Source organism: Trachemys scripta, chromosome 4 (genome assembly GCF_013100865.1).
Source record: "Trachemys scripta elegans isolate TJP31775 chromosome 4, CAS_Tse_1.0, whole genome shotgun sequence".
Classification (NCBI taxonomy): domain Eukaryota; kingdom Metazoa; phylum Chordata; order Testudines; family Emydidae; genus Trachemys; species Trachemys scripta.
The window spans coordinates 130,950,945-130,965,313 of NC_048301.1; the positions used below are offsets into that span (position 1 = coordinate 130,950,945).

General features: G+C 43.6%; 1 protein-coding gene across 2 annotated transcripts; it reads right to left on the minus strand.

Annotated features, from left to right (window-relative positions):
- Positions 1-14,284, minus strand: TMEM183A (transmembrane protein 183A; the record flags this gene model as incomplete). Of its 2 annotated transcripts, none has more annotated exon segments than XM_034767573.1 (6): positions 1-446; positions 2,370-2,550; positions 3,775-3,934; positions 10,551-10,706; positions 13,513-13,602; positions 14,029-14,284. In XM_034767573.1, coding segments are annotated over 6 exon segments (882 nt in total). In that variant the 5' UTR covers positions 14,270-14,284.
- Between the last annotated feature and the right edge of the window lie 85 nt (positions 14,285-14,369).

The following is a 14,369-nucleotide window of genomic DNA, read 5'->3' on the forward strand; positions in this document are numbered from 1 at the left end:
ACCTACATGCACTCGCTGGAATTAAGTTAACATGCTGAAAATAATAGAGTGGCCATGGGGGGAGCTTAGGCTAGCTGTGCAAGTACCTTCCTACCACTTCTGACTGGGTTACACTCGGGCGGTTAGTCCCTCCCGCCACACGATGACACGACCACTCTATTTTAGCATGCCAGTTTGATCAGAGCCAGTGTGTGTATGTCTAGAGACCCAGAGCCAGCGCGTGCCCTTACAGACAGCTTCATCTAACAGCTCATGTGATCATGGCAAGTAGTTAAGCACAAAACGGTAAGTACCTCCTAAGGGGCAGAGGATGTCATCCACGTGTCAGCCGTCCTGCCCTTCAGACGTGCACCGTATGGCCTGCTGCTCCACCAAAAATAATGGGGGTGTCTTTAAAGGGCAAACACTTCTGCTGACACCACAACGGCTCCAGTGTCCCACACAAGCTATGCTAGGGAAAGAAGAAAGGAAATTAAAGAGGAAAAGCTGGATTCAGTAATATAGGGGTCTGAGTCTCTCTTCGCTGCATGCACAGTTTACACGAGCATCTCCCATCAGTGTTAACAGACCCCTAGGGGTCTAACCAAAACCCATGAAAGCAAGGAATCACAGAGGAAATGTAAGGTTCCATTCAATGTACACCACTGCGCCTAGGCATTGCAGCACATGGAACAAAGAGGACAGAGTCTGGAGTCCAGACGTACAAGGGCATTTGTATGCTTCGATGGATTGAAGTCAGACCTCTACTGTTATTCTAACAAAGGCTTATCGTCATTTAATTTCCTTTTTTAAGTGAATGGTAATAAAGTATTACACGCAAGGATTCTTTACAAAACTATTAGTATGGTAGAAGCACCAGGAGTGGGCACCAAAGCCGTTATGATGTGAACGTGAATGAATCCCAGACACTGACCCTTCCACTGCGGGAGGAGGGGGGTCTACTAATCAGAACAATAGATGGATGGGGTTCAGGCTGCTCTGACAGGTGGTTAGATTCAGAGGGACTGAGACTATAACAGGAGGTTAGTGGAACTGCAGGTTTTTTCCCTTCTTTTTAAGGAAGGCATTGCCTGAATGTGATATTCTCTATTAGGTCAGGGAGCAAACAGGTGCAGAGGACTTGTGCACAAAAGGCTGTAAATGCATCTTAATCCTGATCTGCAGCACAACCTACCTGTTGCTGCTCGCTGTTCTCAGTCTTATCTCAGGGCAACTTGCCACTTTAGCAGTGTCTTCACATGGGGAAGGACAGAAGCAGCAGAGATGTCGCACAGCAAAGAAATAGATTTGTTGTAGTTTGCATACAGCAGTGATACTCAGATCTCAGGGGTTCAGGAGCCAAATCACCCATCAACATTACCCCAAAAAGCCACAGTCATGGGAATTCATTGTTTTATTTACTCTCACAGTAAAATGACTGCGGGTATTCGACAAGTTGGTTAATAACACAGTAAAAGCATCCTGATTGGTTAATAATTAAATGATACAGTTTTTTAACATCATGTGCTGCAAGAGACACATTAAAGAGCCACCTATGGCTCGGCTCCCAAGCCTCAGTCTGAGTATCAATGGTATAGTGTCCAACCAAAACCACTCCCCTTGAGACCGAAAACCAAACTGGCTTGCCACGTGTCAGCCAATAGTAAATTAAAGCCAGGCTAGAAACAGACAGAACTAGGGGTTAATGATAAACAGTGACTAAAGAGGGCTAGATACACAAATGCTCTAAGCAAGGACTGCAGTTTGGTTTTGCCCAATGACACAGCAGACAATTTCTCCCCAGCTTCACAGCCACACCCCAAAGCAGGCACTTGCTTTGCACGCTAGCTCCCCACCTCATGACACTCCCCCCTTCAGAGAAACCAAAGGTGATGGTCTGCAGGAGCGCGGTGTGAAAGGACTCTCCTTTTAGAGGCTGTCAGTGGCATTTGTGATCCTCTGCCACTGACCCAGAAGAAACATTCCAAAATAATATAGTTACAACAGTGCAAGTAGTACACAAAAATGCCTCCCTAGCTCAAACTCCTTTTGGAACCTGGGTTGTGTACAGGAGGGAAGGGGACAATTGTGGATTGTGTCAGTGACTGAGCTTCCATCACTGTAAAATGACATTTTCCTAATTTGTATTACTGGAGTGCTTAGGAACTACACACCAGGACCCCATTGTGCTAGGGGCTGTACAAAAACACAGGTAACTGATAAAACTTCAGAAGTCAGACTCTTCCTATGTATATTACTGATCTAGTGCATTTATTTCACTAGGGTCCATCTGAATCAGATTTATTTCTCTGAAAGGGGAATAACAAAAAGCAGAGAGAGTGTACCAGCTGAACACAGGTTAGTTCACTTCCCCAAACACTACTACTTACGCTGGAATTCTTTAAAGTGCTGGGGGTAGTCTCTGGAACAGCCGGATTCCTGGAGACACGAGAAGCAAAAGGTTCATACATGTGGTATAACGAACGGATGACACACGCACGGAGGCAGTGCAGCCTTTCCATCGATTCTGGCCGTAAACGGAGAGGCAGGTATGCATCCAGAGTGTAGTGCCTAAAGGAAACAGGGACAAACCCAACACCCCTTGAAAAGCCATAACTGTACTGGATTTCAGGTAAATCTCAGGGAGCTACAAAATAAGTGTTAAAGAAGGTGACTGAACAAAGGGATCAAACTCTGCTTTTATACCACATCACCCACTGACATCTCTTGGCAGTCACATTGCCCCTCCATATATAGCTGGTGTCTGGAGACCTGCAGCCATCTTCAGAGTCTGCAGCCATCTTCAGAGTCTGCCATACTATTTCTGCATTAGATGGCCTGCCAGTCTCAAAAGGTCTTCGCATCACGATGTGCCAAGGCTGTGAGTGAGACTTAGCAAGGTCTCTAGTATCTTTAGTGTGTGGCACAGAGTACAAAGAGGTTGAGAAGCAAAACAGAAAACAGGCAAGAGTACAAATAGGAAAAGAACGCTGATTTTGTCTGATAAATGTTTAATAATAGGAATAAATGTCAGTCTTCCCAGTGAAAAAGGAGAGTCAAGGATGTGACCAGAGGAAGAAGCTTGAACTTTTGCATAGTGAGCTGACACCTATATGCTCTCCATCTATTCCCTCCTCCTCTTCTGCACCATCTCCCACTTCTATCATCTTCGTGGTTGCTCCTAAAACCCGGCACAGTCGGATACAATGCCTTTATTTTCATTAAGTCCTGCCCCTGGTTGATTTATGGGCAGATCACCGCAAGGAATGCCTGAGATTAAGAGGCAAAACATCACCCAAAAATTAATCCTTCAAAATGAGGCAATGCCATTACTTTCCTGTAAGCATTTTGTGAGAGCTTTGCACACAAGACGTACTCTTATGGGCACGACATATTTTGAGTGTTTAGGCCTTGACAATTAGAGCTCACCACATTTTTAAACATTAGACATACAGGAAGATTACAAAATAGTGGTTATTTTCAGGCTGTGAAACAGACCAGATAGGAAGCAAATCTCTTAAGAAATACTATTTAAAGTTCTCCAAACCAACATTTAATAGAAACAGCCCAGACTAGGATACAGGATGCCAATCACCACCAGTTATAGAATGGCAAAGATTTCAGAGGCAAACATGCTGCAACCTCATTAGAAAAGAACCATGTCCCAACATCTAGCATGACTGACCCAATGAGGAGATAGATCCCTATTAACAGCTCTGTAGCAAATTCTGGTCCGACACTGATGGACACCCACAAATACTGAAGCGTATGTTTACAAACTCTTTGTGGTCGCACCTTCTGTAGAGTCTGGTCCAAAAGGCAGCAGTGCAAGTGACAGTCCAGGCTTTTTTGCAAATCAGAGAAAACTTCACTGTATCTTCTGGACGTATGTAGGAGGCCAGCAACAGCCAGATGTCAATGGGATAATCCTCTCCAACAGCCTCATCAGGGTTTTCTAAGCATAGCAAACACACATTAGTGTTACAGCCCCTGCCTTATAAACCTTAAGGCATGCAAATTGAGCTGATTGGCTCCTCTCTGTTGCACACTATTCCACGACCTGCCATGAACACACACACACACTGTAAATGAGGTGGCTGTGGGACAACCCAGAGGCCACATTAGCCAAAGACGGGCTCAGTCCATACGCTCGTTTACAGTAGCTCATCATGAAGAAACTTAAGGCTAGAGGCACCTGAACTCCAAAATAGTGTTACCCCATAAAGACTACCGCTGCCTTTGGGTCAGTGCTTTGTTTATAAGAGGCATCATCAGAGCACCATTATGGAGCGCTGGTATCTGTTACACCAAATCTCATACAACACTAACCTTCCCAAAAGACTTGGAAACAAGTGTTTGAGGATGGACCATTTTTACATACTAAGGCCAGGTCTAGACTTTACACTCTGTAGGGTATAACTACATTGTTCAGGGGTATGAAAAAGCCACACCCCTGTGTGACACCATTATGCTAATCTAACCCCTGGTGTAGACAGCGCTATGTTGACGGGAGAACTTCTCACAGACATGGAGCTCCTATGGCAACAGGAGAAGCTCTCCCATCAGCTTGGCAGCATCTTCACTAAAGTGCTACAGCGGCGCAGCTGCATCGCTGCAGCTTTTTAAGTGTAGACCCACCCATAGGCCCCACTGGTGCTTTAGAGACCGTTGGGATTTCACTATCAGCATAAACAAAATGTAGAAAGAGAGAAAAACTTATTAGTCATTAAAAAGAACAGGAGTACTTGTGGCACCTTAGAGACTAACAAATTTATTTGAGCATAAGCTTTCGTGGGCTACAGCCCACTTCATCGGATGCATAGAATGGAACATATAGTAAGGAGATACATAAACACATACAGAGAAAATTAAAAGGTGGGAGTTGCCTAGTTTAAAGTTTCCCTTTTTGACTGTCATTATCTCTTGTGTAACCCACCTTTAAAAGGTGCTTTGTTTTATCTACATTTCAATTACAGCTTTCAGGAAAGCCAACACTTCCAAGAAGGCTTCTCTAGTAATTAACAACCCATTTCCACTCACACAGAGCTCTCAAAACTGTTCCACTAGACTAAAGTTTCACATACTTGTTTAATTCCAAATGCACCTAGAAATACCTGTGCACAAAGCACATATATTTTTCCAACAATCTAATACTATCAATGCTGATGGATTCTGCTCAAGTATTAAAAGTTAAGATACCTTTTGGGACACGGATATCTCAGTAGATTCTACAGGCCTTACTCAGCATTGAGAACTGTGGGAGAGAACTTTCATTTGGATGTAACAAGGGTAGGTAAAAAGTGATTTTTTTTTTTAAATCCCCAAATAGAATTTTTAAAATTAAATTAAATATAGGTGGTTTTTTTTTATTATCCTATTTAAAATTAAATTTGAAATTGACAACCTGTGTTTAGGCCTAAACTTTTTAAAATATGTTAAAATTATTTAAATTTTACACAAAAAATATTAAGCAGTACATATTTGCTACCAAGTTTTAAAGAATGTCAAGTCACTGGCTGAGCACCTGGAACCAAAGTTTGTTAACATAAGAAAAGAAGAATATAAGAATGGCCATGTTGGGTCAGACCAAAAGTCCATCTAGCCCAGTATCTGGTCTTCCAACAGTGGCCAGTGCCAGGTGCCCCAGAGGGAATGAACAGAACAGGGAATCCTCAAGTGATCCATCCCCCCTTGCTCATTCCCAGCTTCTGGCAAACAAAGGCTAAACCAGCTTTTGACACTGCAGTAGCCTTTTTGCAGGTCCAGAAAGAGTATTTTCTTAATTTCAGTTTATTCAACTAGTTCAGTTCAATTATTCATTCAAAGTTGTGACACTGGTTCGGAAGTTGAAAAAGCTGGAAAGCTTGTTTTCGTCTTCCCCTCTACGAATAAAAACTAAGTGCGAGAGGATATGATTTACTAGCTCTAAAATCTTGAAGGACATGGCGATCAGAAAATCTGTTCAATTCATTAACTACACAATACTTCCTTTGTTTAATAAATGAGTTTTAAATGTAAAATGTTTTGATAACCTTTTTAATCATCATCCAGTAAATTAGAAAGGAATCAGTCACCATTTTCTACCATGATAAATGTAAAAATTAAGAATCAGAATAAACGTAAGTTACGCTATATATTTGTTAAAATAAATGTGTATAGATATAGTGCATCTTCCCAGTTAGCAAAAAGAAGCACCAAATTTAGTGTAAAGGCTATATTTAGTTGCAAATGAACTTGTTTTAATGTCTATCAACTAGTAAGCATGAACCTTTCTTTAGGAAAAGAACTAAAAAGTACAAATGCAAAACATGATTAAAAGCAATGATTTAAAACAAACATCCATCCATCAAGGCTTCTCCCACCCGCTGATTTAAATCACGATGTAGATCAATCCACCCTGGATGTAATGCACGCCCTGTTAGGTTGGGGGCTGTATGGGGCCCAAAGATTTCAAACCTAATCTGTAGCTACTCCTCAAGGAGGGATAGAAGTTGGGGAGGAATGATAGTCTTGAGATTAAAACTCATGTCTGAAAGTCCAGGCGATCTTGGCTCTTCTATTGACTTATGTCACTTTGGGCTTCGGCATGTTTTTTCTTCTTTATGACGGTAAAGGAGCATTGTAAAAAACTGCTTTGTTTACCTTGGAAATTCAGGTCCTCTGTAGGCTAAAATACTGAGCGCCCCACAATCTTTAAGATATTTATCCTCACTCACCCCTGGTGACGCAGGGAGGTGCACCTATTCCCATTGTTAAGGCTGTGGAAAGCTGTTTGCATTTTTTGGTTCAAAAGTTGCTGCCACACTTTGTTAAAGTTGCAGTTACCTATCTGGAATATTGCCAGCACATTTTTCCAAGGCATGCAGCCTACCTTCCAAAGCAGCAACATATAAGATACACTGGTTGTCCCACTTGGCTCCCAAAGGCAAGCATGATGGAGGAGTGGCTGGACCAAATTTGAATGATGATGTGACCTGGCGCATGGGTTAGCGATGCCACTCAAATTTGCAGCTACTCTAAAAAACTGTGTTAAAAGTTGTGGTTTCTGCAACAAGATCACAGCCCAGGATATATGTATATATTTTTTTACAGCCTTACCCATTGTACAGACAGAGAGAGAAACTAAAAAGTGACTTGCCCAAGGTCACACAGAAAGTCTGAGGCAGAGCAAAAAACTAAACGCACGTCACCCAAGTCCTGGAGTATTGCCCTGACCATTGTGCCAGGCTTCTTCTCCTGGAAACTCTCTCGGCCTCAATTTTGTCATCTCTAAAATGGGGAACTGTTTCTTATCTTACAGGACTGCTGTGAAGCTAAATTCATTATTATTTGTAAAATGCTTTGAGATTCTCAGATGGAAAGGACCACATAAGTCAATTTCTTTAAAATTAACTAAAAGTTACTTTATAAAAACTTACAGTTTTCCTCTCAACTACATGCAATTAAATTCTGTTTGAATTTCAGCTAGGATATTAACCATTGCACTGTGAAGCTTCATAATCCTGTATCCACAGCATTGCAACCAGGGTGGATAAAAATCAATGATTTAAAATAAATAAAAATTGGATTTTCTTTATTTAAATCAGATTTTTTTGATAAAATGCTTTTTGAGGAAAAAACCTATCTAAAGATAGTTTTAATTAAGATACATTATAGCTCAAAGATATCTCATCATGGAATAGGGATTATAAATTCTAATTCTATAGTATGAGACAATATATTCATGTAATGTTTAAGAAAAGTTTTGTAAATGAGTTCCAATAGTTCATGGATTAGGGACCCAGTTTTATGGGGTTCCAGGGGCTTCTGTATAGATTATTTAGGTTACCTTTATATCTACCCAATGGGACTCAGTGCTCAGTCTAGAAGATACCATCAGAGATGCTTAGTTTTGCAGTTCTCAAACTGGGGATTTGTGTCTCCAGAGATAACATGCTTGTTAACAGAAAAAGTGTTTTTAAATAAATAATATAATATATAGAGGTTAGAAATAACAGACCTCAACCCTATTGTCCCTCTGCAAATTTGTGTGCACAGAGTCAATCCCTTACCTCTCTCTCAAAGTGCAAAGTTTCAAAAAGTTCAATAAATAGAAGATTGTTGGGGGAAGAATAGATCTGGACAAGGAGAAGAAGTCTGGCGATATATGTGAGAAGGGAGGGACAGGCAGTAGAAACAAAAGTGAAACTGTTTGAGCAGCATATTCCTGAAGTCTTGAGGTCTCTCTGAGTGTAGCCTCTATTGATTTGAGAGCCATGCCATTCTCTCACTAGAAAGGAAAACCTATAATGGCAGCAGGCCGTAAGAGAAACCCAGTTTAGGTCTCATCTATCTCTGAGTTGTGAAGAATATGTATTAAGGTTATAACAACCAATAAGAATGTACTTTTATTTAGAAATCCATGATTAAATTGAGTCTTCCTGTCTAGTGATTTAAATCAAACCCACCCTGATAGCAGCTATATAGCTTATCTGCACTGTGGTGCAACTTACATCCTACTGAGCTGCACAAAATAGAATTGCTGAAACACAGCTTTATTCAGAAGTGACTAAAAAACACAACTCTGGGTCCTTTGCTACAAATTTGCTCAGTTGACCCCACAAAAAGACACCCTAACATCTCATAGAATATCAGGGTTGGAAGGGACCTCAAGAGGTCATCTAGTCCAACCCCCTGCTCAAAGCAGGACCAATTCCCAACTAAATCATCCCAGCCAGGGCTTTGTCAAGCCGGGCCGTAAAAATCTCCAAGGAAGGAGACTCCACCACCTCCCTAGGTAATGCATTCCAGTGCTTCACCACCCTCCTAGTGAAATAGTGAGGCTAGCAGTTCATCTTTAATGAACTGCTAGCCTCACAAACTCAGGCTCGAATCTGAGACTCAAGTTGTGTTCTTTCAGGCTCATGCATTGGCCTGCTAAACCCAGGGCTGTGAGTTCAATCCTTGAGGGGGCCATTTAGGGATCTGGGGCAAAAATCTAACTGGGGATTGGCCCTGCCTTGAACAGGGGGGTGGATTAGATGACCTCCTGAGGTCCCTTCCAACCCTGATATTCCATAATTGTTGCCAGCAATAAGGATTATGCAGAGCAAATGCTGCTCTCAGTTACAGACATGCAATTCTGTGTATTCCATGGGATTTCACAGATGTAATTGAAATCGTAATTTGAAGACAATGAGGCTGGACCTGATAATCAAACTTAGTTGATAGCTGTGCTGAAGATGAATGAGCCTGAGCAGTGTTAATTCTGTAAGGCTAACAGCAACTAAAAAAAAAAGTTACATTTTAACTGTAGCGGCAAATCAACACGACTAATTCCAATACACACTGCGGCTAGCCTGCTAGAAGGTTGTGTCAGTTTACAGTCACTTTTCTGGGTATAACTGCGCTTGCAAGGATGGTGTCCCTAGCCTCTGTTTGCCAGAAGTTGGGAATGAGCGACAGGAAATGGATCCCTTGATAACTACCTGTTTTGTTCATTCCCTCTGGGACACCTGGCATTGGCCACAGTCAGAAGACAGGATACTGGGCTACATGGACCTTTGATCTGACCCAGTACGGCCATTCTTATGTTCTTAATATGAACATTAATCTCCCCACAATGCCCATTTATAGATTTTCAATTATTGCTTAAACTGCTAAATAAGTAACAACAGCAAAAGTTGCAGAGTTAATGATGTTAATGGAATCCCTATCTTTTGCATTTCTTGAACGCTTTCATGTTTGCAGGATGACAGGTGATATCCAAAAAGGGAAGAAATTGGGCTTGTGCTTCATAATATAAAAGCACCCAACTCTTCCACCAAGGAAAAAGTGGTTTTGGCTTGCTTTTTACATTAGCAGTACATAGTCTGGGCTTCTTGTTTTGCTGGAATAATTCTCAGAGCTAGGAGAACATCCCAAGAGGCACGAGAATGGAATCTGTGCAAGTGACAAGGGCAGCAATTTTTAGCCCAACTGTTTAAGTCTGTTTTTGTTAACAGACTATTTAACTCACATTCTTAACAAACAACTGGAAGATAAGCGCTGCGTGAAAGATACAACACCCTATACCAGCTTTCAGAGCTCTCACTCCTGTTCTCTAGTCATTCAAGGAATCCTCCCACAAGAACAGGTAATACCTGATACTTTATACAAACAATTCAGCAATCGCCACCCTTTATTTTTCTTTTTGGGGGGGGGGGGGGAGAAGAGTGCTCTCCTGACACATCAAAATAATAAATAAGGCACAAAGTTTCTCTCTTTGCAGGTCTCCTTTCATGTGGCATAACCATAGGATTTTATATAGTGTTTCAGGAAAGTTTTTATCTGCAGCACATACGTGGTCGAAATCAACCAATTAGGCATGATTCAATCAATTGCAACAATCCACCTTCAGTAAGAAAAGGGAGCTGAACCATGTCTCCTACCTAGCATTCCTTTGGTTAAGCGTTTGTGCACACAAGTGCATGCACAAACACACTTCACTGAACTCTTTGAAGAGACACATTGCTGATCTGTAAACAGCAGTCGCAGAAGACGATCCCAGCAAGGACTCTGCAGAGCTGACTGGGTGAGTGAAGGAGTCATACCTTTGTGCCTCTTGCTTTTCTTTTTTCTAGAGGCAGTTCTCTCGTTGGTGCTTTCCTTAGCATCCATTTCATCGCTACTGTCACAGGATTCTCCAGTCACTGAGAGCACTTCCTCAGCAGGAACACGTGAGGCTTCCAAACCACAGAGGGATTTTACTAGAACCAGAAGAAATAGATTACACACACATACTAAGTACACTATGAGAAGTAGCATGAGCTGGTTAGGGTCTACGAGGGCTGGCTGCAGTTATTTGAGAGGCATCTACATGAGCAGTCTTTGCTAATATACAAGAAAGGATATTTCTTCTGACGTCATAAAAGTGGATGCTTGGTAACAATCCCAATGGCATAACTAGAGTGATGGGGAGTTATGAATGAATCCACCTGCTCCTCTGACAGATCTAACTGATCTTCTGCATATGACAGACTTTCTTGCCCTGTGGACCTCTTTCTGCCATTTTCAGTTTTGCAAGGACCATGCCTCATCTCTACAAGGCCTGAATTCATGTTCTATTTTCCTGTATGACAACAGACAGGATGTACTGTCACTAAAGGAAGATGATATGGAACTGTCAGAGTAATCCGCCAGGATCCAAGTAAGGGATGCTGTTTAAATCCTAACAGGAAGGGGAGACAGAGAGAGGAGATTGTGCTGTCTTAGAGCACAAAAGATGTGCATGTGAGACAGATCGTGCCTGGGGAGCTGTCACTCAAAGAGGGAGTTTTTGGAAGGGATCACTTGGGATGGAAATGGGAGAGTATCTCAAATATAAAAAGGGACCAGTTGGAAGAACAAATTACCAGATATACATTTGAGTTTACTTCCTCTGCTGTTTAGACAGTGGTTGTGACAGACATTGCAACCACATGCAGTATCTGAAGACCATATTATATTAAATTTATGAATGTTCTATCTACCATTGTGGACCAGGGATTGCATTCAACTTCATGGGAAGAAGGTTACTACAACTCCTCTACAAACTAACCAACCTGCCCCAAGCCTCACCTTCAAAGCACGGTCCGCACAGCTATTTATAGAGCGTGAGCTCACCTCTAGCCCAAGTCTGTTGACCCAGGCTGTGAGGCTCACTTCTATGAGCTGTGTACAAATACCCAATAAGTGCACAGTGATTGCAGCCTAGCCCCCGGTCAGAAGGAGAGGGATTTGGGTCCCAGTCCAGAGACAGGTGAAGACTAGAGGCTTGAAACCTGAGTGCTTGTTCCTTACAGGTACCATAAAATTATGACAGGTGTAAAAAGGTTCACCTTGCAGTCTATTTAGTAGGATGTCAATAACTTTAAAAAAGTAGTCACATTGTTTTCTGAAATGTTTGTATGTAGAGGTATTTGTAGCACATAAAGTTACTCTAACTGAAAAAAAATAGCTTTTTTTTTTCAGTTTATTTTGTACATTTGACAGCACTTTGGATGCAGCCAGTGCCATGGTTTCTTTTGTAGAGAGGGAATTGATTCTGACTATGTGTGGATCTTTCACAGCAACAGGGAGAGGGAAAAGAGAGCAGGGAAAAAAAAGCTATATATAAATAAGATAAATGTGATTGCTAGGGACTCAGAGGGGAGTCTAGCCCACATGAACTACATGGAGCTCTTTTTTAAGAGTGGAAGTTTCCATTTAATGCATCCCTGTGCTGTCAGCTTTCACATTTTCCTGTCTAGAGTCTGTATGTTGTAATGTTCCTGCATTTCTTTATTTTGATATCTGCTCCTTGTCTCTTAGGGCTTGTCTGCATGGGGAAATTTTTTCAGCATTACTGTATCAGAATAGCTCCCTGTGTGGACACGTATTACAGAATAAAAGTGCATTGTTGTGATTTAGCTTATGTTACATTGGAAGTGTATAACTATAATGGTATAATTATATTGGTAAATTTCCCCAGGTGGACAAGTCCTTAGTTTTTGTTATTAATGTCAATAAATTGTCGGTCATTCTACATATGTGACCATTTATATTTAAAAATGGGAGGTTGACTCAAATAGGTTTTCAGCTACTCATGGCAATGAAAACAAAGAGCAGATGTTGGCAGCATAGACTATTGATTGCAACAGCCCTTTGAGAAACTGCTAGCTAGACAGACAGATTCAGCAATCAAAAAGACATCAGAGACACCCTCAAAAAAGTAAGACACCGCCTGTAACCTGGGAAAGGAATTTCAGCAGCATTAGCTTAAACACCCTCACCCCACCCAGGATTTTTCACTAGGAAAGCTGTATAAAATTTGATGTAAACTGGCAAATTTCTTAATACAATATTCTCAGCTTCAGTCAAGGGAGAAGTAGAGGTCTTGCAACACCAGACACTCCTTCCTGTCTAAGGAATCTGTAGATCTAGGTTTTATTTCCAACTCTGTCGCAGATTTCCTGTGCAACCTCTTGGATAAGTTACTTAGGCCTGGTCTACACTAGAAAATTAAGTTGGCTTAACTACACTGCTCAGGTGTATGAAAAACCCACATCCCTGGGCAGCGTAGTTAAGCCAACCTAACCCCAGTATAGACAATGCTGTGTCAATAGAAGAATGTTTCCGTTGACAAAGCTACTGCCTCTCAGGGAGGTGGATTACCTGTGCAGACAGAACCTCACCCTTTGGCATAGGTGGTAGTTATGCTGCAGTGACACAGCTGTAGAGCTTCCGTGTAGACATTGCCAGCTGTGTGGGGCAGGCTCTGTCTTTTTGTTCTGTTTGTACAGCACCCCGCACAAGGGGGCCTGATCCATGACTGGCGCTCCTAGGTTTTACTGCAACACAAATAATACAATACTCAGGACCAGATTTTCCAAAGAAGCTCAGCTCCCATCTAGGCACCAAAATAAGTATCCAGATTTTCAGAGGGCTGCAGGTATCACCCCCACAACCTGCAAGGTGCAGGCATTTGACTAACCAGGGGAGCCAGAGGAGGGGGCAGTGCACAGCCCAGGTGGCAGGATCTCTGGACAGACTCACCTTCCTGCTGCACCGCGTTGGCCACAGCTTTTTTCATGCGTCCGGATTTGACGATGGCAGGGTCAGAGTTGGCATAATCCGCCACCGTCACTAGCAGGACGAGAGAAAGGAGAGGTGTCAGGGAATGGGAGGGGGCTGCCTAGCAACTGGGGTGAGGGATCTACAGAGAAGGGGCTTCTAACACCACCCGAGGAAAGAGGTCTGAAAGTGGTAGCGAGAGAGGGGGTTTGACCCAGTGACTGTGCGCACCCCCTGCTGGGTCAGGGACCCAGGGACTGTGGGCGCCACCCACACTGGGGTGACCAAGAGGCTGCGCCCCCACCTCGGGACAGGGGAAGGGGGGCGGCGAGTCGGGTGCCGGGGCGCCCCCACCACGGGACGGGGGGGTGAGTGAGTCGGGAGCCGGGCGCCCCAGCCGGGACAGGGCACGGAGGGGTGACTCGGGGAGGGCCAGAAGGGCGGCTGTCACCGCCACGTCCGGGCGGCGGGGGAGGGGGGATGACCCGGGGCCCTCACCCCGCTCGGAGCAGACGTCATCGGCCCGGAACTTGAGGCGCTTGCGGGCCCCTCTCCTGCGCATGTCGGCGGCGCGCGGCGCGGGGGTCGCTGCGGGGCGGCTCCTCGGGGCCATGTCCTGGGCAGGCGGGGAGCGGGGCCGCGCGCACCCCACCTCCCTGCGTCCGGCTCCGCGGCTCACCCCGGCCCGGCCCCCATCTCGCGAGAGCGCCAACCGCTCGGGGCGCGAGGAAGACGCCATCCACCCGCGCGCTCTGACGTCATCAAGCCGCCCTGGGGGCGTGGCTGGCTCCTTTCCTTTCCTGCTGATCCGAGACTCCGATTGTTCGGCCCGGCTGCGC